The sequence below is a fragment of the Larimichthys crocea genome, chromosome XIV (genome assembly GCF_000972845.2).
Source record: "Larimichthys crocea isolate SSNF chromosome XIV, L_crocea_2.0, whole genome shotgun sequence".
Lineage (NCBI taxonomy): Eukaryota > Metazoa > Chordata > Actinopteri > Sciaenidae > Larimichthys > Larimichthys crocea.
The window spans coordinates 2,752,500-2,774,356 of record NC_040024.1 but is presented as its reverse complement, the minus strand read 5'-3'; the positions used below and the strand labels follow the sequence as shown (position 1 = coordinate 2,774,356).

The 21,857-nt window shown below is 42.0% G+C and overlaps 1 protein-coding gene across 1 annotated transcript in view; it reads left to right on the top strand.

The window, feature by feature from the left end:
• Positions 1-17,590, top strand: part of fgf11a (fibroblast growth factor 11a) — a 102,408-nt gene extending 84,818 nt beyond the window's left edge. Inside the window, exons 4-5 of the mRNA XM_027288197.1 lie at positions 11,752-11,950; positions 13,414-17,590. Of these exons, the coding sequence (XP_027143998.1) occupies positions 11,752-11,950; positions 13,414-13,556 (342 nt within the window). The 3' untranslated portion in view covers positions 13,557-17,590. The remainder of the gene's footprint in view (positions 1-11,751; positions 11,951-13,413) is intronic.
• Positions 17,591-21,857: the final 4,267 nt, after the last annotated feature.

Sequence of the window (21,857 nt, the reverse complement as noted above, 5' to 3'; positions counted from 1 at the left end):
CCATTGTCATTACTATGGCTACTAGAGGATAGCAGTCTGTAGTTTTGGGGCACTTGCTGAAATGACTGATGCTGTTGTGTCGTCTCCATATTTCTCACGTTGAGTACAACTTTGGCGAGCTTTGATTCAAAAATCCATGCAGCTCAACTTTGAGGAAATTAAGAAATCCAAATGGAGGAAGCTATTTTTTTTTTTAGATTTAATTGTGTAAAATATTTACAATATATTATCATCTAAGCCTGCTCTTTCATAATTTAAACTGCTTCTTTGAAAGAGGACAGGTTTCTTTATACAGTCATGAGAGAGAAGGGGGTGGTACAAGGTATAACACGGTTGCAAACAGTAAACAAGTAATCCCGATGTCACCAAGAACGTGCTTCTACACTCGCTTTTTCATTCTCTGATCGTGTTCCTCTTACATTTATCTCCCCTCCCGGTCCTCCTATACCTCCAACTCCAGCTTGCTGTTCAGTCTTTCTTCCTCCAATCCCTCCCTCCCTCTCCCCTCTCTGGTCTCTGCACTGTTTGTGGCCCCTCCTAAGCTCTCCACTGGGGACTCCTTTCGAGATGCACCGAGGCACAGGCCGCTAAATAGGGAACACCTCTGCTCACATAACCAACCTCTCGGAGGAGCGGAAGAGGGGGGGTGGTGGTATGAGGAAGAGATGCGAGAGAAAGGACAGGGGAATGGTTAAAGGAAGATGTGGGGCATCATGAAGGATGAGGAAGTGGAGGAGGAGGTGACATGAGACAGGATTTCATATCCACCTCAGAATGCCGCAGCTACATCCAGAGCCAACACAATAGCCTTGCTGCATTTTGACAAGAGTTACGATCGTCCCAGTGAGCTGAGAGGGTAGAACCCTGTTCTGCATTCTGATCAGTACCAACAATCCATAAACACACACACACAAGGAGACAGGGATGCATATAGAGGTGCGTGCGTACATCCATTTTATATGATATTTTATAGGATAACAAGCTAAATGGGTACAAAAATATACAAGCTTTTTACTGTAAATGATTTTCTTTACATGAGTGGACCTGTGCCATGTCTTACAAAACCAGTTATTTGGGATGGATGGTCCTTGGTGATGTAGAGAGTTACCACATCCATCATCTCACTGTGTTCTATAACAGCGAGCAGGTCCTTTCTCTGAACTGAAAGTGTGTGAGAGGGTGTGCATGTGCATGTGTGTGTGTGTGGGGATGGTCTCTTCAAGATATTTAGTTCACTGGTTTTCCTGCAGAGCTCTCGTGAAGAGTAGGTCACAGGATTCATGCAGGAATATACCTAAAGAAGTGTTTTTAGAAGTGTTCCCTTTAAGTTCTCTGTTACCTTGTGAGAACAGACTCACCGAAATCATGTTTTTTGTTTATCGGTAATTTTGTACACTATGTAAACAATTAAATTAAAGTTTGGCAGTGAGACACTAACTATGCAGTGTTTTGGCTACTGACAAACTATCACTTTTTTGAGTGGATGTAGTGAAATTTGCATGTTCACACATTCGGGGCAAACAGAACAACATTAATATTCATTTGGAGTTGTGTTTGTGTCCAGCTTATGAATAAAAGTCTAATATTTATTTATTTAGTTTTAGCTCTGTTTTTGGTCACCACCAGCTCCTAAGGGAAACGTCTGACTCTTTAGCTGCTAAATGCTTCAATGTGTTCAGTAAACTTTGTCCTTTTTTTCCTGGCTTGAGGCAGGTAAGCACACAGTTGGTTGTTTTTTTTTTTTTAAAAACAGCTGCCTGCATCCAAAAAAATGATGCTCCGAGAGCACAGATCCCAAACCTGTAAAGTTTTGTGCCAGAAAACCTAAAAAATAAGCTGAAAGATGCTTCAAGAACTGACATAAACTGTATTACATAGCAGTCAGTATTTATAATGTATATGTTTTATGATATGAAATGATTATTATGGTTATTGGCTGAATGTTCCAGCTGTTCCTGACTGATGTGTTCAGTAGAGAGCGAGGACCAAGGATAGCTCCCGAAGTCTTTCCTGCATCGGGATCAGCACCTCGGACAGCGCCACGGTGCATAGTCCTTACAGTGTTTCAGATTTCAGGTTTATTTGTCATATGTAGAGTAAGACATTAAAACAGAGTCAACAGTACAGTGAAATGTAAGGGACGAGAAGAACAGTTGAGCATTAAGAGCACTAATTGCGGGTGTTGTGGAGAAATTGCTGAAGTCAAAGGTCAATGGTGAGGTCAGGAGGGAAGAAAGTGTTCACATGTTTACGCTGTAATATTTATTGAAGCTTGATCAAGGAGAACTAGAGACACTCTCAAAGTACATCTGAAGTGCTTGAGTCGGTCTCACATTCTGATGAACTCATGCTGGTGGTCACACTTTAAACCCTCATAGATGTCGCTACAAATACTTTACGCCCAAAATAGTCAAAGGGAATGCATTTACCCATGTTCGTGTTCACCTTCAACACATTCTAGTCTGGAGACACTGTTGTCTGTTCATGCTAATGGAACGTCAACAATTAGCTACCTATTATGTCTAGGAATGCAGCAACAGGCCTCTTCGACCCTGGACACCACAGAGTTCAGATATGGTGGCACCCAGTCAAAGACAAACAATTAATACTGCAGAGGACCACAAGGCTCACACGTGACCTCGTGTAACCCAAAAAGAGAAAATTCCATAACAGCGGGAACAGTGCTAGACATAGAAATCTAGAAATCTAGCGCACCATTTTTCACGCTTGACTACTTATTCTCCATCTTTCAGGGTTTACAGCACAAACGGCTTCACTGTAGTCGGCAGGAATGTGTATTTCACATCGCTCCCGTGCTTTTGTGCGTATACATATTGAACACAAAATACAAACAAAACAGAGGTCTGCTTATCAACGCATTGCTTTATCGCTCCACAAGTAGTCAAAGCTACACTGACTTCAGATAAAAGGGATAAAATGGCACCTGGTACTCCAAGATACAGCAGTACTGTAAGTTTTGTTGCACGTCTTATAATAATTACAGACTCTTCAGTTTCAAAGCAGCTTCTTCTGCAAAAAAAAAGCATGTAACCTGTCATCAGTCAATACTGTATTTATTGCCATCTTCAGTCTTGAATCTAATAATAACTTCTTCCCTGGAGTCATTAATTAAGTGCTGCTATGTAAACTGGACATTACTTTAATGTAAGTATGTTATAAAGAACTCCTCGGGCACCAATTCTTAATGACCAGACAGACACAAACACACACACCTGACAGGTGGCAATTAGTCAGTTCCCTCAACAAAGCTTTCAAAAAAGTCTCCTTCCTGTATGACCTGAGAGGACCGAGCTGCCTGCACACAGACACACACACACACACACACACACACACACACACACACAAACCTCCTCTTGCCTCCAACTCCTCTCCTCTGACCTTCCTCACCCGCCCATCGAATCAGAAGCCGCTTGTTTCTTTTTCTTTGAGTCAGCACTCTTGTTTCCTTTCCTCTGCTCTCTTTCCTTTCTCGCACTCTGATCGACCCCCTGCCTGTCACACGCAGACACACACACACACACACACACACACAGGCAAGCGCACCTTCCTCCTCTGATGTGGCACGCAGACACACGTGGCCTCGAAGAAAGAGATAGGGGGGGGTAATGTGAAGAGACGGAGGAAGACGGAAATGATACTGAGAGAAAGAGGGGTGAAGAAAAAAGAAGGATAGAGCGGGAGGAAGGGAAGACTGGGGAGGAGTAGAGAGAGAGAGAGATGAAAAATGCAGTGTAGAGGTAAGGCAGGTTATCTCTGGTTCCCTTTGGAAAATCCCCAAACGCACAGAGAGGGTCTGGCAGTCAAGGTGAGAAGCAGAGGACATCCCTCCCTCCCTCTCTGCTTCTTCCCCCTTGTTCACCCGCCTGCACCCTCTCCAGCTGTTCTCATTACAGCGTGTGTGTATGAATGTGTGTGTGTGTGTGTGTGTGTTTTCATCTCCACTCATTTGTCTGTGTGTGCTTGTGTCAAAGGATTGTTTCCTGCGCGTGTCTTGCTTAGTCGTCCTTTTGTGCACCCAGATATCGTGAACATGTGCGTTTACATACTGTTTGTGCTTTTAAATGATTTTCTTTGCTTGTCTATGTGTGTGTGTTTTCTGGATGCTATGAATGCATCAGTCCTGGTCGAGCTCCAGCCCACCTCAGGGCGTCCCTGTAAATGCCAGAATGTTGGCACAGTCGAGGACTCCTCTCCGTCTCTACTGCTCAAAACTTTGTCCTCTTCTTTGTCGGTCAGCGACTCACAGACACTCATGAGAGTTCACAAGGCTGCAGAGAGACCGAGAGGTGGAAATCAGACGGAGGAAAGACCTTAAAAGCAGCGGCTATGTTGTCGTGAGGTCTGTCTGATTCATGGTGAGCTGTCAGATGATTCAGAAATCACTGTTTTCTTACATCATATCCTGTGCTCTTTCTGCCGACTATAGCCTCTCATGCTGACTATCCACCTTAAAGTTAACGTGGTTTAGCTGTACATCATTTGAAAGATCATATCAAATGTCTGTGTGCATGTGTAAGGGCTCGCTCATTGTGAAAACCCACCGAGAATTAGCAACTAACTCTCCTGGTCCCCGTTTTAGCATCTTTCAGCTCATTGTTTTGGTTTCATGCACTGACATATATAATGTGATTTGGTTTGCTCTCACCACTCACACATTGGGCTTTTTTCTAGCAGAAAGATGTTGAAAAACTCACCACACAGTATCTGCAAATCAAACAAACAGCAGATAAACAAATTAGCATCTAGGTAGTGAACATTGGGGAGTTAGTTTTTGTCTGACATTATCCTAAACACAGCTGTAAATATTAGATATGAGCAGTCCTTAACATTAGGTCAGACTCAGTTACCATTTACGTGCAAATATACCAAAGAAAATTCTGATAGGTCCTTTAAAATGAGCTTGAATATGGACTACAATCATTGTATTATTTACTACTTGTAGTGCAAGTCAACCAGCAAATGTTGCTTTTTCATGTGCTAATATTGAACTGAATGACAGAGGTTGTTTTTCAGTCAGTAGTTTGTCGACATAACACATAAACTGCTTCATCCACCTGAGAATACCATGCTGGCTTGGAAATGGAAGTTTGTTTGTAGCCTGTTTTCTTCCCTGAACACTCAGAGCAGTGCTGATGATAACACTACAGACAATGCCAGCAGGGCTACATGTTTGTGCATAAATTAATAAATGATAATTAGTTGTATCTTTAGACGCTCCTGTGATGCTTCCTCAGCTGTTTGTCCTCAATTAAGGTCGTTTTTTTCTCTCTGCTCATTTGCTCAGATAATAATCAGCTTTGCTGGTAAATAAGCTTCTGTAAGGCTAACCTTGCTGTGCTTTTAGTGCTGATTCTTATCCTTCTGACAAGAGTTGCATCTGCAGGTAAATATTTCATCATACCGGATTCAGGGACATAAAAAAACAAAAAGAAAAAACGGCCCACTTTATTTCACTGTTTCATCCTCGGCCAAAATCCTGTACTCTCACAGCTTCATTTTCTGATTCCATTTTTTTGCTCACAGCTTCATTAACAAAGGATATAACATAAAGTAACACTCACGGCTGTAGCATAACATCAAATGGCACTGATATTGGCTCATCTCAGATCTTCAGATGTATAGCAATGATGTACAAGTCCTCACATATAATTACATCATACATAAATCTCTCCTCGGGGCCATTAAAGCTGATTTCCTGTGTCGTGTCACAAACTACTTCTACTTGCCTACAGTATCACACACATAAAAAACAAAAAAACACTGAAGGAAGGAAGTGCTTTTCGGATGAAAGAAAACAGCTCTCAATTCATCGATCAATCCAATATATTTTTATCACCCGAGCCATCCCTTTACACTTTCTTTCCCCCGCAGGATATTTTAACGACAGTTTCCTTTTTTATTGGATTGTGAGATGAAGAGACAGGAGGGACAGCACGGACACGGGCAGGCTGAAGATGAGATCTGACAGACAGTCGCTTGACTGACTCCAACTTGTGAAGCAAACTTGGCCTTTTGACCTCTGTCGTGACATGATCCTACTTAAAGTATCAAAAGTAAAAGCACCGAACCTGCCCCTGTGAGTGTTGTACTGTATTATTATTACAGATGCATTAAATGTGTAAGTAGAATTTTTTAACTCTACTTTATTCAATTTTTGGGGCATCATCATTTTACTAAAGCTACAGCTCCAGATCATCAAATGACTTGGGAACCTAACTATGCAGGTTCCCTCAGCCTACAGAGCATTTTAGCATCTTTCAGCTCATGGTTTTGGTTTTATGTACCCGCATATTTGATGTGATTTAGTTCACTCTCAACTGCTACTGTTGTAGTTGGTTGAGGTGGACCTAATTTAACCATTTCACATACTGTTGGATAGACACCTTTCTATCAATAAATCATATTTTTACGAGCTCATAAAAGTTATTAATCGCTGAAACAGGAGCTAAAGCCGTCAAATAAACTTAGTGGAGTAAGAAGTACGATATTTCCCAAAATGTAAAGCAGCATGAAATGGAAAAACTCAAGTAAAGTACCTTTACATCAATATTGTAATTAAGTACTGCACTTGAGTAAGTCAGTAAAAACGTCATTAAGCACACCGTAAATTTACCTACCAACGACTGTTGAAGGGTTCATAATGAAGGTGACCGAGGTTTCTCCATAGCTGCACCCTCCCTCTGGAACTCTCTCCCCAAACATATTCATGACTGCACTGGCTTACCCACCTTCAAATCACTCACAAAACAAACTGTTTTTCTATGTCTTCTGTTTTTATCATGTTGGTTTGATGATTTTATCCTGTAAAGTGTTTTTTGAGTAGAGAAGGGTTCTTAATACTACCAAGATTCACATTTGGACTTCACTTGGGACACGTTGGACTTGACTGTGGACTTAACTTTTGACATGACAAACAATGACCTTGTCCCACCTTTGCCCATTCTAAAGTTCACCAACCTGAATATCTATCTACCCGATCGATCTCGAACATTGGCAACGGCCTCCCAAAGCCCATTTTGCTTGAATGAGGCCATCCAACCTGGCAGTATTGATCAGCCGTGGGTCCTGACACACGTAACTGCAAACAGCATTTACTGAAAGCTGTGAAAATCTAACGCATCTCGTGTATTTCTCTCATCATGTACGATACAAGTACATGCGGCCTATCGACGCTGTGAAATACATTTGTCCTCTGGGACGCGGTCGATAAGTGTGTACGACTTAGAGCCCCTGGATTAACCTGTGGTTTCCCAATCGCAGCCTGTAAATCGTTTTAAGTTCTTCACACTCGGTTGCGTCGCCATGTCGCCGCGTCCAATCAAAGCCTAATCTAGGTTTTTTTCTGCACTAATGCCTATTGACTTTTCACCGAGGTCTTACACGGAATCAATTCCCAAGCTGAGCACACGGGAGGCCCAATGGTTAATGGCAGCCGTTTTCCATGTGCGAGCGGAGTGGAATAATGTCTTTAGGTGTCAACGGATTGGAAATGAGACGTGTGTCTGTGTCATTACCGGAGAATAATCCTACTGTACATTCCCCTTTCCTCATCGTCTTATCCCCCGCTTGGCCCTTCCTCCTCTTCCTCTTGTTTCATCTCGTCCTCCTCTTTACTCCCGCCGTTCCCTCTCTCTCCTTCCATCCCTCTCTTTCACTTTTCTGTCTGCTGGAGTGAGTGATGAGGGAGGCGACCGGTCCATCCGTCACTGTTGATGTTGTGAGCATGTGTGTGTGTGTGTATGCATGTCATCTGGCGCCGGGTGGCCTCCTACTGATGTAAGAGGGATCTGTCATGTCTCTCTGTCACAACAGTGGACACGCATGAGTGGATGTACACGCAAACACATACAAACACACACACACACAATCTTCTCATCCTCTCTAGAACTATCCGTATGTAACAGAGGATTTTAATAAATTTAGTGTCAAAAAGTGTGTCACGGATACTTTTTATTGACCCTGACTTCAACTGATAAGTGAGTTTGTGTCAGTTTTGACTGTCTCTATGTCCATATTCTTGTTTTTCATCTCTATTCCAGCAAATATGTTGATGAAACACTGCCGAATGATCCGTGCCTACACGAAAAACTGCAGATATGCATCATGTCCAAAAGAAATTTTGTGAAATTAGGAGCTTAATATCTTTCCAAATCATTTTAAAATCAGCCTCAAGAACCTGGATATCATATAAGTTTATATCCGCCCCAGCATCCTAGATCACATAATACAACATGATGGGACATGATGCACAAAATATACAAAACAGCGGAGAAAAAAACCCTTGTGTAGATTTGAGGTTGTTGTACGACTGGACTTGTTTTTAGCGTGCTAAAAGAGCGTTATGGAGTGGCATGTAGACACGTAGAGCTCATTTTGGAGCGTCAACATCAGCAGCGGCGGCAGCAGCAGCAGGAGGAGGAGAGGGAAAGGGGCCCCTGTGTGTTTGGAGCAGCCCCTGCTGAACGCAAGTGGGACTGCAGCAGTGACAACAAAGTCTGGTTTGTCTTTCAGATGAGGGGGAATGAGGGTTATTGGGCTCAGGTGACAGTTAGCTTCACTGTTCATTTAGAGGAGGCTCTACTTCTGTATGTCGTTAGAGAGGAAGTGTGAGGAAGTCGTCCCTTCTTCTTTCTTTCTTTCTTTCTTTTTTTTTTTGATGGGAGAGGAAATGATCAGTGAACTCAGCCTGAAGTCTAGTCAGAGTAAACGCTGTGCAGACAGATGTGCATCTGTCCCCTGTGTGTCTGCCGCGTGAATAATGTGCCTCTATAAATGACGGTTTAATAGTGTGTTATCCTATAAAGCAGCATTGCTGATGGCACCCCGGGCGTGTGTTTGTGACTAAGTGCATGCGGTTGGCTTCTGGCCGGGACAAAAGTGAAGGAGGACTGATTTAATTAAAATTAATTTCAGTATGTGATGGTTGAAATTCCCCACGGAGCAGCAGTTCTAAATCATTAAATATTTACAGATGCCAGATGAAAAGAAAATGTATAATGATGTAAAGTTTTGAAATATTTAGACTCATTTCCTGACGTTGCAAATGCAAAAACGGGTAAGTCCCTGCGTGCTCTGCAGAAGTGAGTGCGTTCATGCAGGCTGCTGGAGATTCAGATAGAGTAGCAGCATGTTAAACATTACACAGCATGGAAGACTGGAGGTGTATTTTATTTTACATAAATTAACGATTCTCTGAAAACAGATGTTTGTTTGCTTTGCTTACTGATGCAATGTGATGCAAGACAGTGGCAGCCATCTTCTTATGCATAATCACACTGATGGCAACAAGTGCTCAAACGCGTGAAGTCTGTTTATTTCCTGTCAAGACCTTAGACACTGTCGACGAGTCGATGGATGAGGAAGCTGCCCGGCAAAAAAAGACGTGTCTACACTATAAAAATGGACAGATTAGTGTCTACATTACTCACATATGATCATGTAAACAAACCATTAATGTGTAGCTACAAATGCGCCGTGCTCGAGATGAGATGAAATGTGATGTGATCATTGATTGGCTTCATTTTCTGTGCTGTCCTCCTTATGAGTGAGTGTCTCACGTGTCTCCTCATGGGATGAGTTCATACTGACAGTGGAAATGATGAAGTGAAACACAGAGCATAGTTTTCGATCCCCGAGCTGGAATATTTAGCTTCTGATTCACTGAACAAAATTGGGAGTTTCTGGTACTTTCTGTCTAAAAGATGAAATTTCAAACTTGACTTTGACTGTTACGAGTCTGTACAATATATATATGATGATATATATGATACAGTATATGGCAGATTTGTTTTCTATAAAACAGAATTCTAATTTTTCAAGAAGTAAGAATGCTAAATGTTTTTGTGCCACGTTCTAACTGATCACTGGCTGACCTTCTGTCCTGTTCAGTGGTGGAAAAAGTAAGTACTTACTTACTTCAGTTCAACATGTAATACTACACTATACAAATACTCCATTACATCAAAAGCGCTCGTTCATGTAGAAATGTATTAGAAGCAAACATAGTTATTAGGTGGTAGAACGGATCATTCATTGGATCATCATTACTGGTGTAGCTGCTTTCCAATTTTCCAGCATGTTTAGGGGTGGAGCTAACCAACTATAAAGTGCATCATATTTTAAAAGCTGATCACACACTTAACTTGTAACTGTAATTGTTACAAGTTAACAATCCTACAGTTATGTAGAATTTTACTGTCGTTGTTTCTTGAAGTGGAGTTAGGTTTGCACTACTTCATATACTTAGTCCACCGGTTTCCAACTCCAGTGAGTCACAAGATAAGTTCTGTTAAGTAAATGTTTGAAGCAGCAATTATTAGTCAGAAAGTCAAGAAAGTTTTTTTTTTTTTTTTTAAACAAAAGCACTTAAATTTAAGAGTTGCATCTTCTCAGTTGGGATTCGCTGCTTTCTTCTATTGTTTGCTCACGTTTGGTCTCCAAGGTTGATAATTGACTGATCGAAAAACACCTCCGCACAGGGTTGATCATGGATTGGTGCTGATACAACCTCCACACACACGCAAACACGTGCAGCAAACATCACTTATACAACCAGATCTCAGTTTAATTCATGTAATCAATCAATTAATGAACTTGAGCGTGACTGTCTGGAGGGGGTGATCAGACTTTACCCCCTCCGGAAAAAAAAACACACACACACACTGAGAGAGAAGATGAGACGCATCACACTGCAGTGCAAACACAGTTAATGATAGCAATCTGATTACACCTTCCAAGAGACTCCAGACCTTTGGATTTCGCTCTGTGCTATTAGAGTTAAGTTAATGGGTGGGTGAGGAAATGAATGGCTGCCTAAGTGAATGGATGGGTAATTAAAGAATGGGCAATACAGTCGATGTAATTAGCTTGTTTATGTGCGGTACAATGAATATAGGCAGGCGTTAAGGCCCCCGCGCCTGCGGTGTGGCACACAAGCAGTGAGAGGTAAGAGATAGCAGACGGGAGAGCGGGAGGAGGAGGAGAGGGTGAGTGAGAAATGAATGAGGGAGAGAGAGAGCGAGAGAGACAGAGGACGGAGGGAGGGAGAGAGCAAACTCCTTATTCAGGCCTTTTCTGCTCACCCGTCACATCAAGGCTCCAAATCAATCCTGCAAATTGGTTTGTTCCTCAACAAGGTTACCAAATGACGGAGGGATGGAGGGAGTGAAGTGGAGAAGGAGAGGCAGGATATGAGATAGAGAGGGAATATGTGAGAGCTGTAACGAGTGGTAGATGGAGATGGAGGGAGGGGGGGATGTCCTGGTGTTGACGTATTGTCTAATGTAGAGCTATGCGTGTCTGTCAGTGTGTGTGTGTGTGTGTGTGTGTGTGTGTGAGCTGAAGGCCGACGGTGGGGTCGCTATGGATGGGGTGAAGGATCCGGTTGATTGTTGTTTGTTACAGGTAAACCGAACCGGCTGAGTTATGGCATCCTGGCTCTGGAAACACTTTGTCCATGTGGCAAATAGGTGTGTGCACATGTTGGAATGAGTTTGTCGGCGTGTGTGTGTGTGTACGCATAGTTTGTTGATGCAGCCACAGATGCTCCTGTAACCCTGTCACGATGAAATGTGGGACCCATTTCCTCCCATTCCCAGCTGAGCCAGTGGAATTGGAGAGTAAATATATAAATAATAGAACAGATAAAAAATGGCAGACACTCCAAATGTGTTATTCTTCTTCTCTGACCTGATGCGTTTATGTCTCTGTCTCTGTCTCTGTGTCTTGCAGGAACACTTCACGCCAGAGTGTAAGTTTAAGGAGAGTGTGTTTGAGAACTACTACGTCACCTACTCATCCATCCTGTACAGACAGACCCAGTCGGGCCGGGCGTGGTACATCGGTATCAACCGAGACGGACAGGTCATGAAAGGGAACCGTGTCAAGAAGACGAAGGGAGCTGCGCACTTCCTGCCCAAACTCATTGAAGGTGCTACAGATGAATACATACTGCACACACTGTTCAGAAGCAGGGATGTCCTGAAACATGCTCAGTGCTTTTATTTTGGTGCCAAGTGTTTAAATCTTTGTCCTTAAAGGGAAACTTCAAGGTATTTCAAACACTATTTTAGCATGTGTCTGTGTCTATGTGACAAATTGGGACAACAGTTTTTGAAATCGGTCCAGGATTGTGTAGTGTAATCCTTCGGCTGCAATGCACGTCCACTAAAAGTGCTTGTTTTTGGCACTGACAGGCTTGTCTGACAACATGATGGAAAGGAGCCCACAGAGACGGACCATTTGTTAAAAAGTAACAAGAGTTTTGTTTAACCAGATACAGCCGTTATATCACGGTATTCAAAGGCACCAGACCCCACTGGAAAAAAAAACAGCTGTAATTTCACATTGCAGAACACAGTGTGACTTTGGTGTTTTAACATGTTAGTTCAGTCACACAATAAAAGAAATGCTCTGAGTTGTGGGTACCGCTCTCTTCTGCCTTTGCTTCTTTTGCTTGGAATGTAAATCACATCACTTCCTATAGGTCAAAGAATTTTGCACACAGATCAGCATTGGACGTTAAATGTCAAAGACTTCTTCAACTTGCTGAACTGTCAGTCATCATTATTTATTCAAGCAATACATTTTCATCTTGACCTTGAAAATAGTCATTGGAATTATTAGGCTGGCAAGAGGAGGAGAAAAAAAGTAAGTCAACGTTGAGTTGCGATTGTTTGTGTCAAAAGGCATTTTTGGAATTTTACCTCACCATTAAATGCTTGTGGGCAAAAAAAAAAACGTATCAGTACTCAACTTTGCAACAGACCAAACAGATTTTCACATTTTCACAAGTCATATTATGATTTAAAAAAAAAGGAGTTGTGTGTACGTCTAATCCTAAAGAGGTGCAGCAAAAGTAAGAGAGACACTATCACTTCCAAACTTTTATTTTACTTAGCATGTTTTAAACTTTGTTAAAGCTGCATTCATTTTTTTCTGTTTATCTTGGGGCCACTTGGGGGCAATAGAAAAGGCTATAAATTTAACAGTGACACATCAGGTTTCATATTGCATAAGTGACTTCAAAAGAGTGAGGTAAAACCAAACAATTGGCTGAAAGATACTAAAATGCTCTTTAGTCGAGCTTCAAGATAAATGTTTGGTATATGACACAGCATCAGGATACTCTGTTTTTCTCCACTGCATTATTGGTCTATGACTGTTTCCTCATCTATTTGGAGCTGAAGGAATAGGGTCATGTTCACATTGTTAAAGCTGCTAGTATCATAAAAGACACAATGGCTGATAGGATGTAGGTCATTACTGCACATAGACATATTTCATAGCAGCTTTAAATGTTACTTTGTATTTGGAAGCTCTGTCATAAAACCCTTGCACCTATGTTGTCGCCTTCACACAGTCTTAACTATCTGCAACCTTCTCCATTCCCAGTGGCCATGTACAGGGAGCCCTCTCTACACGACGTTGCTGAGCAGAGCCCGCCCAGGAAAACGCCCAAGACCTCCAGTGACTCGCCCGTGCTCCAGAACGGCAAGAAGGACGCTCAATCCAAAACCAAAACCTCCTCTTCCTAGCGCTTAGAGACACGGGTGGGAGGAGGGTTGGAGGACACGGGGCACTGGACACCAGCGGACACCTGAATCGGGTTGTTAGGGCTACCCCCACAAACACACACACACACACACACACAGACACTTGCTACCTGCAACACTGACCCCACCCAAGAACTACCATAATGCACTGATGTAAAAGTTGGAGAAAAAGAGCAGGTCCATGCAGAGTGGAGCTGGCAAATGGGAAGCCCCCTTTTACCTTCACGGACTCCCCATCCACACCTGACCTCCACCTTCTTCTTTAATATCCTCTGTGATTATCAAAGCCTGGGATACAAAAGCAATAACTCCACAGAGAGGTGAACAGTCATCATATAGCATGTCACCGCAGCGTGTTCAACCGTGCTGGAAGGAAATCCCCCACACCCACTCGCCATCATCAGCGACGTCCTTCCAGCCAACCAAATATCAGAACAAAGTCTTCCGGGGTGCAGCGGTCAAATCCGTCCCACTGCAGCACACACTTCACAAATAGGTTGTGTTTTTATTTCCCCACAGGGTTCCATGCTAATGTTAGCCTGACACGGAGCCATGCTAATGCGAGGCTGTCACACAGACCCTTGCGGACTTTTGTTCTGCAGCCATCTGCTCAGTCCACATCTTCTGTGTGTGTCAGCGACTTTCTAAGATGGCCTGGATACTTGTCAGCCCTGCTTATGTGTGTGTGTTTGTGTGTGTGTGTGTGTTCCCTTCTTCTTCCATTCACCTTTGGTGAGATTTGATTAGTTTGTGACATGGACTCAATTTTCCACTCGGCGGCACAAGAAAACCCCTCCCGTCCTCTCCAGCTCTCTTAATGGAGTCTGGGGCTGATCAGAATCTTTCGACCCTTAAACGAGGGGCCAAGAGCTCCCTCGGCACACTGCGTAACCACACACACACACACACTCATTATTACACTGACATTTACACACACACACACAAGCAGAGGTGTGTGATACTGTGAGCACACACTTTAGCACCATGATATCCATGAGCGACGACCGCAGAAAATGATCTCACGACTTAACGCACGATGACATTAACACACACACACACTCACAAATGCACATGTTTACGTGGTGGAGAGTGTGTGTGCGGGTTGTGGGAGATGATGAGGAGATCATCAGTGAAATGGGGTACTGATGGAGCCTGACTGTGTAGCTTGTGATTGCACTGCAATAGCTTTTTTCACTGTGGCTGGCCATGCATCACACAAACCCCCGAGGCCCGCACAGTATCTGTGGAGCCTCTATCACTCACTGTGGTACTCCTGTCTAAAAAATACATGTATTTAATTACTGCATCCATATTGTGCTACCACCTTTTGATGATTTTTTTAAGAAAATATTTTGCATAAGATAACAGTTTACCCCATCACTGTCCCAATCTGCTGTATGGATCTGTATGTGGGCTGTTTTGTAAAGGGGAGTACCACTGCAAAACAGCTGTATCGTGTCTTCCGTGGCTCTGGAGGAGTCTGAAAAAGTCCTCTAGTGACATCACTTGAGCCATTTGGGTTGGGATTGGAGACAAAGCCCATGCAAACCTGGATCTCTTCAAGACCCACTTGACTTAACCCAACTGGTACTGCCTGATGGTTACATAGAGCTCAATTTTTTGCTTAATTTAATTCCTTCTGACTGTTTTCAACACATTTGCTACACTAGCTGTGTCCCAAATTCATGTGTGTTATGCTAGTAGCTGCTAACATAGCCTCAAACCACCTCCAGCCTCAAACAGAGCTAGGGAGTAGGTTACAGAGAAGTCAATTACTCCACAGCCCCAGATTCTTTTCCATTTCAACCTTCGAAGTCTTCAGCCCCAACTAAAGGTGACTCAAGTGACATCACTCGAGGCAGCTCGATCTGGAACCACTTTTTTCACGTAAGCAGTTGTACTCCTCATGTGTAAGAATCACCTTAACATGTTACAAAATGTGTAAACCTGAACCTGACACGAGCCCAAAGGTTTACACAACAGAATTCACCTCGTTAGGAGGCAGAGCTCAAGTGTGGGTTGTGAAATATGCGGGTCTAATGAAAGATGATATCACATTGCATTATGGGTAGTGTAGGATCCTGTGTTTGTTTTTTGTTTTTTTTTTGGAGCTAAAAGTCAGGAGCCCTCGGCCTCTGCTGGCTTTATATTTGACCATTATTTTTTAATCTGTCTTTTGCTAGTCCCACAACTTTATGCACGGCAATATTAAAAGACTGGGATGGTCCTTTTAATTCTTTATTTACATAATGGATTATTCAAGTGACAAAACCATGCTTGACAAGAATCACATCCATGTATAAATTACTACTTTCTAGTTTGAATGCTTACAACTGAGCAGCTTTTTACCATAAATCTCTCCTGGAGACTTTGGTTATGATGCAAAGGAATTCAAGCCTTCTTTACTTGTTATTTTGTACTATTATGATTGAAAGTTCCTAGATTTGAATTACTGTGACTGTTTTGTTAGGAGGAAAAATAAGAAACCAAAGTCATATATGGATAATTAGATTGATAGCTATGGTACGTAAGAAGGGTTGGAGATATAGATAAGATCGTTGATCACATCTTTTCCAGTGTTGATCTGCTCCGGCAAAGAAAGTAACTATTTAAAACATTTCACTATTCTCGCGCAGCAGACTTTGTTTTGTGCGTTTCCATTTGTATTTTCCATTCAACACGAAAAGCAATCATTTTTCATTTCAAACTTTCTTGGTACAATATGCCATGCAGGGTAATTGTTTCTGCCTAATGTTTATGTATTGTGGAAAGCGAGGGAGTCCTGTGTGTTCAGGAGGCAGAGCCGAGGCTAGATTGATGATCAGGGCCCGGAAAAGAGGGATGCACCAAAGAAAAGAAGACGGAGAAAGAGAGAGATTTTTTTTTTTCCCGGGAAAATCATTTGCGGTGATGAGAACAGAAAGAGTTTTTAAGAGGGAATTATGGTAATGTGGAGAGAGTTCCCCCGGACACGCGCACATTTACACACAATTCCCGTTTCATGCATAATCCTCCGATCCCCTGTAACCTGTGGTTGTAAATAATAATAGCTGATAACCTGTGCAGAACAGGGCCAAGCTGCCGAGCAAAGTAATCTGCTAAGTGAGAGATGAAGCAAACTTTACTCCTGCTTGGCTGAAGAGAAAACATGAGAGATGAATGAAAAGAGGTAGTTTGAGAGGGGAACACTGGGGAACAGAGAAACGTTCAGTTAAATGACTAGCAACCCAGTACAGAGTTATTCCCATTCTTTTTTAATTTATTCAACACAAGTTACTCTTAAAACCTCACTTACACACTAAAGACCTTAATTAAACTGTTAAATAGACCCTCAGGTTGGTGTGTCTGACCAGCCACCCCCTATGGATCACTAAATCCAGAACACAATGTTTGAGTACCATTCGCAAAGCAATTACGCAAATATTTAATTAAATCATGCTGGCACAGACTAGAATAGAATTAAGACTTCTGGGACTAGATAGAGAGATACTGTTAGATAGGAGGGGAGGAAGAATTCAGCAAACAGACATTAACCGTGAGTTCTGTGACAACTACTGTATTTTAAGGGCTGGGAAATCTACGTTGCAATATGTATTGTTATGTACGTGTCATGTTTGTTTTTCAGAGATTTAGCAGAGTTTGAATAAAAGGGGGGAAAAACAGCTGTAAAGAAGTTAAAGGGCTACAATTTTAGTTCCAGCTTTTTATGCGGAAATAATGAAAACTGTATGTCTGTTGTAATTTAGATTTAGAGTTCAGAGTAGAGATATGAACAATGCAGCAATGTGTCAATCAATCACACAAGAAGAGTTAAAGGGGCACTACTCAATTATGAAAACTCCAGAAAGGTGTGTTCAGACAGAAGGTGAAGCAAATGTTCACCTTTTCACTATTTATTTGCACAAATTAGCACACTAGAATGTTTCTGCAGTCGTTTTTTTATTCATACAACAGACGTTTGCTGTACATTAGCTGGCAACGGATCAACCGCTTTTGATTTCTTTCTGGTATTTTCCTTCAGTCTCTGTTTTTTCACGTTTGAGTCATTAAGAGTGCGGGATTTCCATGAATTTGCTGAAGTAGGAGCGCATTCTTCTTGGTTACGTTCACATCGCTTCAAAAAATTTGCCCTCTGTTTGAACACACTTTAACGGTCAAGGTTGCTTCAGACCAGGCTCAATATTGAAATATTTCAACAGCAAGCCGGCATTATAAACTGGAGTCGTGTGAAAATAGGTAAGCATTTATGAGGCACGCAGTCTAGTAACAGTTAGTTGCATTGTGGGAAATGTAGGATGCAGCATTTCTTGTTGAGTTCGACTCGTGAGGTTATCTCAGCCTCTGCTCCTTCAAATTTGAGCATACTTTTTGTGCCACAATGTTTCGGAAGTGCAATCATAAGTTACTTGAGAGCCCCTTTAAACCTCAAAATAGATGCTGTGTTATTTTTGTGTTGATGCGTTTGCCTGTACAGATGCAAAAAAATAAAAAATAAATAATAATAGCACATCAGGTGGCATTTGTAGATAAGAGGACATGAATTCAGACTTCACTTGTTTTTTGTGATATTTGTAGGGCTAGTATCATCTCATTTCCTGCCTCGAACTCGCCGTTAAAGTGACTTTAAAGTGACGAGAGCCAAGATTTTATTAAACCAAGCCATCAGATCTTGTGACTGAGCATCAGTCAACGCTGTCATCTGCTGAGTGATGGATTCATATCTGAGTTTACTGAAATATTCATACTATATATGTGTGTGTGATTAAATGCAAAACAACACAAATGATCCATCAGCCACTTTTAGTTGCATCAGTCATCAGTATCTGTTCATTTTGCCTCTGTAGAAGATGCTGATAGAAGAGCTTTCTATTCCACTGTGCAGACTGTTATTTGAATACTCATCCTCGTGCTATTCAACTCAGATTAACCATCTATTTGTTACAGGAAAATGTGTGTTAGCGCCCACACGTTTCTGACAAATAGTCTTACACACATTTGCATTAATTACGGCCATTTTTTTTTTCTTTTGCCGAAGCTGTAACAGATATTATCTTTTGTAATCTGATTAATCCTGTTAGATGTTACCTGTTATTGGGGGTATTTCTGAATAATATATGTGAGGAAGTAGGTCGGGGTAAAGATTTTAAAAGAGGAGGCGTGTGTTTGCACTGTTTGCAGTGTTATTGATTTAGATTTGCAAAATCATTTATAGCGCGTGGAAAGTTTGCATGATTGCATGTGTGTGCGTGGGTGTGTGTATATCATAGACTCTTGTGTGCGCGCGTGTTTTGCTGTGTTCATACGCTCCCATTTGTCTCCGCTGTAAGTCCTTTGTGAAGCCTGAAATCAGCTCCTCTGTTCCAGCCTGTCTGCTCTCCGGCCTTCAGGCTTCACTTCAAACGATTCTGTGTGAATTACAGGATGTAAAGATTGCCATTCATCTCGCTGGCCGTCTATCTGAGACACGTGTTTGATTAGTGAAAGCCCCCCACCCCATGGCTGAATTTACTGCTTTTAACTGGCTGATAAATGCTTCCACACTCAGCTTTAAATGTTAAATATTGGCCCTTTAGAGGGCTTTGCATCTCCATTTCTTTGGAGTATATGGGCGAAATATGGGACAGGTGTGGGTGCGAATGTGTGTGTGCGGATATAGAAGAGGGTTAAATGATGTATATCTGATTCAGCTGCACGCTTTACACATCACACACACACCTCTCCTCCCCAGGGGGACTCCCTTCTCTCCCATTTCTTCCGAGTCAGGGCCCTCCCTGCTTACAGAGCGAATTACGACTGCAGAGAGGGTCATCCGGGGTTGTGAAGGACTCAGAGAGAGAGAGAGAGAAAGAGGGACAGAGAGCGAGCGAGGCATGTGTCACATACTCCAGTGGAGCTAACTCTCTAACCCTCGCAGCCTCTCTTTGAAGATCCACTTCCTCTCTCCGATTCCTTTTTGCAAACACAACTTCCCTTTTACCTGGAGGCAGTATGTGAATGTGTGTGTGTGCATACAGTGTGTGTGTGTGTTTTTCTAGATTCATACTCATTAGCTTTGGTCTTTGTGTGTAATCGTTGTGTAACTGTGATTGAATATCGCTGTATGTCCATTATGTGTTTCTGAGAAGAGAGGGAATAAAGTATAGGCAGAGAGGAAGGGGAAAATAGAGGATAAATCAGAGGCCAAATCAATGAGCACGAGTCCTTAGGCAGAAAGCAATAAACTCCATTAACAAGGTGCAGCCACATTATCTGGGAGGGTGTGAAAAAAAAAAGGATTAATATTGATATAGAACCCAACTGCGTGTTTTATTAGAGCTTTTTATTTTTCTAACATTTTGCCCTTTTTGTGAGCTGGGTTGCTGTTTAAGTGTGTGTGTATGTGTGTGTGTGTGTGCATTACTTTGAGGTGGAGTCCCTTCACCACATCTGCAATGCAGCAGAAAACACAAAAAAGAGAGGGAGAGAGAGAGAGAGGGAGAGAGAGAGAGAGGGAGAGAGAGAGAGGCTCACGTGACAAAAGAGTGACGCCGTCCTCGGACAGATTTTCTCTCTCTCTCTCTCTCTTTTTATTTTTTTTATTTTTTTCTTTGTGCCCGCCTCATATAAAGTGCTTTCATATTAGAATCCAGAGCCCCACAACACAGAGTGTCACATCCTGTATATCGTTAACTAAGAGATTAACTTGATGTATTAAAAAAAAAAATCAGGCTTGTGTTTTTAAAAGCACACCCATCCCGATCCCTGGACACATCTGCAATGCACACACAAACACACACACACACACACACACACACACAGAGCACCCTGCACCAAGCCAGTGCAGATGTGGCTAAGTGGGGTGACCTTTACAAACAGATCATGGAGGGACTTCACCTCTCACAAGCTAATGCACCAACAGTGTTTACGTGGTGACTTTACATTGTACACTATGCTTAACTGTCATGTCACTTACTGCTTTTTGTTCAGAAACAAACAGTATTTGTTGGTATTTCTCAGTGGACGTACTGTTACGTGTAAAGAAATGATATGATATGAGGAATGTGAGTATTGGTATCCATTGTAATGCCCTTTATGAATCATTGTCGGTCTCTTCATGTGTGTCTGTTGATTTGATGTGTTTATTTTGCTGTTTGAATACACATATCTACTCTCCTATCGAATAACGTGGGCTATTGAACAATGAAGCTCAGTCTACGAAAAGAAGAAACGCTAAGTGCACCAAGACTGTGGGGTCCTCCTCCTCCAGATCCCCCCACAATCCTCCAGCACTCATCTGTCAATCAAAGACCGACTGACTGACCTCTGACCTTTGATCTCTTTGCGGGATTTTAATTGGCTCACCGGCAGCATGTGGACTGCTCATTCACCGTCTGTCTCGCACCTAAAACACACACGCGCAAACACATCTTCGACTTGTGTGTGGTGTGTGTGTGTGTGTGATTCTGTGATCGATCCTTGGAGGATTTTTTGACATTTTTTTTTTTTTTTTTTTTTTTTTTTTTTTTTTTTTGCTCTTCTTTGTACTGCATGGACGATCCAAGTTATTGTAATGAAGTCTTCCAGAAAAGATTTTACGAAAATCACCATAATCTTACTTTCCTTCCTGTCTTCCAAATGCAAAGAGTGCTTCAGTCTTCCAGCTATCAAAGCCACAATGACACTATTTTTATATACAAATGGGGCAAAAAATATATCTATATATCTCTATATATAAATATATCAATGCAAATGTGGTTAGGGTGCAATAACTCCCCCTGTTGCTGGCAAGGTGGAATAACACAACTACTATACACCATCCAAACCCACGGATCACTTGAAGAAAAGAGCTGTATGGGACTACAGAGAACAGTTTGAAACTCCTGGGTTGAGGTAGAGGTTCACAGACAGGCGGGACTACAAGCATGCATGCGCCAATCATTTACTGGACACCTTCAAAGAAACAGTCTTTACCCAATATTTACTCTTTAACCCCTTTAAACCCTTAACCCCTCCCCCTCTCCTTCCTCGACACTCTATTATCCCAAACTCTTGTCTCTGCATTTGCAATATGATCTGTATTTATTTCTATAATAACTTACACAAAGTCAAGGGAGACGTATTATTGGATATAATTGAATAAAACAAACTAATATATTTGTATGATTGTAACGCTGGTCTGCTGAGAGTTTTATTTTTGGGCTGTTTTCATGTCACTGCTACAACATTTCAGCTACATTTTGCCTTTTCATCTATTCAGAAGTCTTATTACACGGTCCTGAACTGAATTAACGTAATCTGATTACA